Source organism: Myotis brandtii, unplaced genomic scaffold (assembly GCF_000412655.1).
Source record: "Myotis brandtii unplaced genomic scaffold, ASM41265v1 scaffold187, whole genome shotgun sequence".
In the NCBI taxonomy this organism is placed as follows: domain Eukaryota; kingdom Metazoa; phylum Chordata; class Mammalia; order Chiroptera; family Vespertilionidae; genus Myotis; species Myotis brandtii.
Window position 1 is genome coordinate 1,180,972 of NW_005356944.1, and position 2,595 is coordinate 1,183,566.

At 60.1% G+C, this 2,595-nt stretch overlaps 1 protein-coding gene across 1 annotated transcript in view; it reads left to right on the forward strand.

Annotated features, from left to right (window-relative positions):
• The window catches only part of CAPN1 (calpain 1, (mu/I) large subunit), a 19,758-nt gene that overhangs the window by 12,875 nt on the left and 4,288 nt on the right, over positions 1-2,595 (forward strand). The window contains exons 10-13 of the mRNA XM_005864225.1: positions 890-1,071; positions 1,486-1,497; positions 2,235-2,446; positions 2,532-2,571. Of these exons, the coding sequence (XP_005864287.1) occupies positions 890-1,071; positions 1,486-1,497; positions 2,235-2,446; positions 2,532-2,571 (446 nt within the window). The remainder of the gene's footprint in view (positions 1-889; positions 1,072-1,485; positions 1,498-2,234; positions 2,447-2,531; positions 2,572-2,595) is intronic.

The following is a 2,595-nucleotide window of genomic DNA, read 5'->3' on the forward strand; positions in this document are numbered from 1 at the left end:
TTTTTTTTGCATGTATCTGACCAAATTTCCCAGCACCATTTATTGAAGGGATTGCCTCCTTTGTCAAATATTAATTGAGCATAATAGCTTGGGTCTATTCCTGGGTTCTCTGTTCTGTTCCATTGGTCTATATGTCTGTTCTTGTGCCAGTACCAGGCAGTTTTGAGAACCGTGGCTTGGTAATATAGTTTGATAATCTGGTCTTGTGATTTTTTTAAAGAAAATAATACTTTTATTGATTTCAGAGAGAGGAAAGGAGAGGGAGAGATAGATGGAAATATCAATGATGAGAGATAATCACTGATTGGCTGCCTCCTGCACGCCCCCTACTGGGGATCCAGCCTACAACCCAGGCATGTGCCCTGACCGGGAATGGAACCCCGACCTCCTGGTTCATGGGTCTACGCTCAACCACTGAGCCAGGCCAGCTGGGCTGTCAGAAGGTTCTTTTGCTCTTTGATTCAATCCACACTCCTCAGCACCGCTGCGGCTTCTGCAAACCTCTGCCACCTCCCTGGGTGCCTGGTGCTCACTGGAACTTGGAGCCGCATTAGACACCGGCGCCCGGCTGTGTGTGGGGCTTAGTTCTCCCTCTGCCTGGCTCCTGCTTCCCAGGGCCTCCCCTTCACTTCTCAGCTTAAACGCCCTCCCTGACCATTCGGCTGCGTATTCTCTGTGATTGTTCTGTTCACTGACCTGGCTTTGCCTCCCTGTCAGGAATGTGAGCTCTCGAGGGCGAGGACAGTGTCCCCGCTGCATGTCTGCCACGGGGCTCCCTGTGGCACTTGGTTAAACGAATGGATGAATGGAGAGGCACACGGGGGGGGACAAGGCTTGGGGGTCCGGCCTGGCCCTGCTCCTCTGATCCTCACCTCTTCCCCTCCGGCAGCCACCTTCTGGGTGAACCCCCAGTTCAAGATCCGGCTGGAGGAGACGGACGACGTGAATGAGGACGACTACGGGGGTCGAGAGTCGGGCTGCAGCTTCGTCCTGGCGCTCATGCAGAAGCACCGCCGCCGGGAGCGCCGCTTCGGCCGCGACATGGAGACCATTGGCTTCGCAGTGTACGAGGTGAGCAGGTGGAAGACGCCAACACCCGCCCACAGCAGGCGAGGTCCGCCAGGGGGCGCCAGAGGACGGCCTGCCCATCCTGAGACCCGGGGGTGAATCACGCCCCTGAGCAGGATCCCAGGAGCCCAGGGAGGCACCTGCTGAGGCCCTCTGCCAGGCTTGGGGCGGGCCACGGGGTGAATCTCGCCCCTGAGGCAGGAGCCCAGGAGGCCAGGGCGGCACCTGCTGAGGCCCTCTGCCAGGCTTGGGGCGGGCAGGGGCCTAAAATCCATCCGGTGAGGCGGGGGGCAGGCGGGAGGAAGGTGTCCCAGAGGCTGCTCTTGGGAAGAGGGAGCTGACTTAGCTGACACCTGAAAGGCAGCTTCTGGGCCAGACTTCGGCTCCGATTCTCTAACCTCCCTGTCTCTCTTGTAGGTTCCTCCGGAGGTAGGTGTGGCACGTGACTCACCCGGATTTACACGCCCCTGAACACACATGCCTGATGTGCCCAGAGGGGAGCAGTACTGTGGCCAGCCCACACTAAGGAGTCACCTCGTTTTACTGCTCACCAAGTGCCCCCAACCCTCACCCACTGTTCCGTGGGCAGAGCAAACTGCTCTCCTGGGAGTCAGAGCAAGTAACACGTGAGGGAGCTGGATTTGAACCCTGGCCCTCAGAGCCCCACCCAACATGCTCACCCCGGCTCTTCCTGTCTTCCTGTTTCCACTGCATGAGTCTTGGCTGCAGCCTCTGGGGCACTGGTTAGGGGCAGGGGCTGGATGGCTGAGCGTTCTGCAAGTTGCTGAAGCTTTAAGCCTCGATGTCAGTGGCTGTGAAATGGGCACGGGAGCACCATCCCCCGGGGCTGTCATGAGCGTTAAATGAGGGACGGAGTCTGACACGGGGAAGCTCCGACTAGTAATGAGAATGTTACTGCATGGTTACCGTACCTGCATCCACCCGCACCCCGTGCGGCAGGCAGGATCAGTACCCCGTTTTACAGGTAAGGAAACCGAGACAGCATGACTTGTCAGGGTCATGCAGCCGATGGGTGACTGAGCCCTGATCCAGCTCTCCAGGCGCTCGGCCAGGACTTGGGGCCCGGGCTCTGGGTCTGGGGGCAGCTCCTCAGGGTGGGCTGAGCGGGCAGCTGCAGCCCCCACTCCCTCCTTCCCCTCCACCAGCTGGTGGGCCAGCCGGCCGTGCACCTGAAGCGTGACTTCTTCCTGGCCAACTCGTCTCGGGCCCGATCGGAGCAGTTCATCAACCTGCGGGAGGTCAGCACCCGCTTCCGCCTGCCGCCCGGGGAGTACGTGGTGGTGCCCTCCACCTTCGAGCCCAACAAGGAGGGCGACTTTGTGCTGCGCTTCTTTTCGGAGAAGAGCGCCGGGACCGAGTGAGTCGGGGGCCCTGTCCTTACCTCCTGTCCCCACAGGCTCCCTGCTGCCCCTGACTGGCCCCTTTCTCCCCACCCTCCACAGGGAGCTGGACGACCAGGTCCAGGCCAATCTTCCTGACGAGGTGCGTGCCTGCCTCCACCCCCAC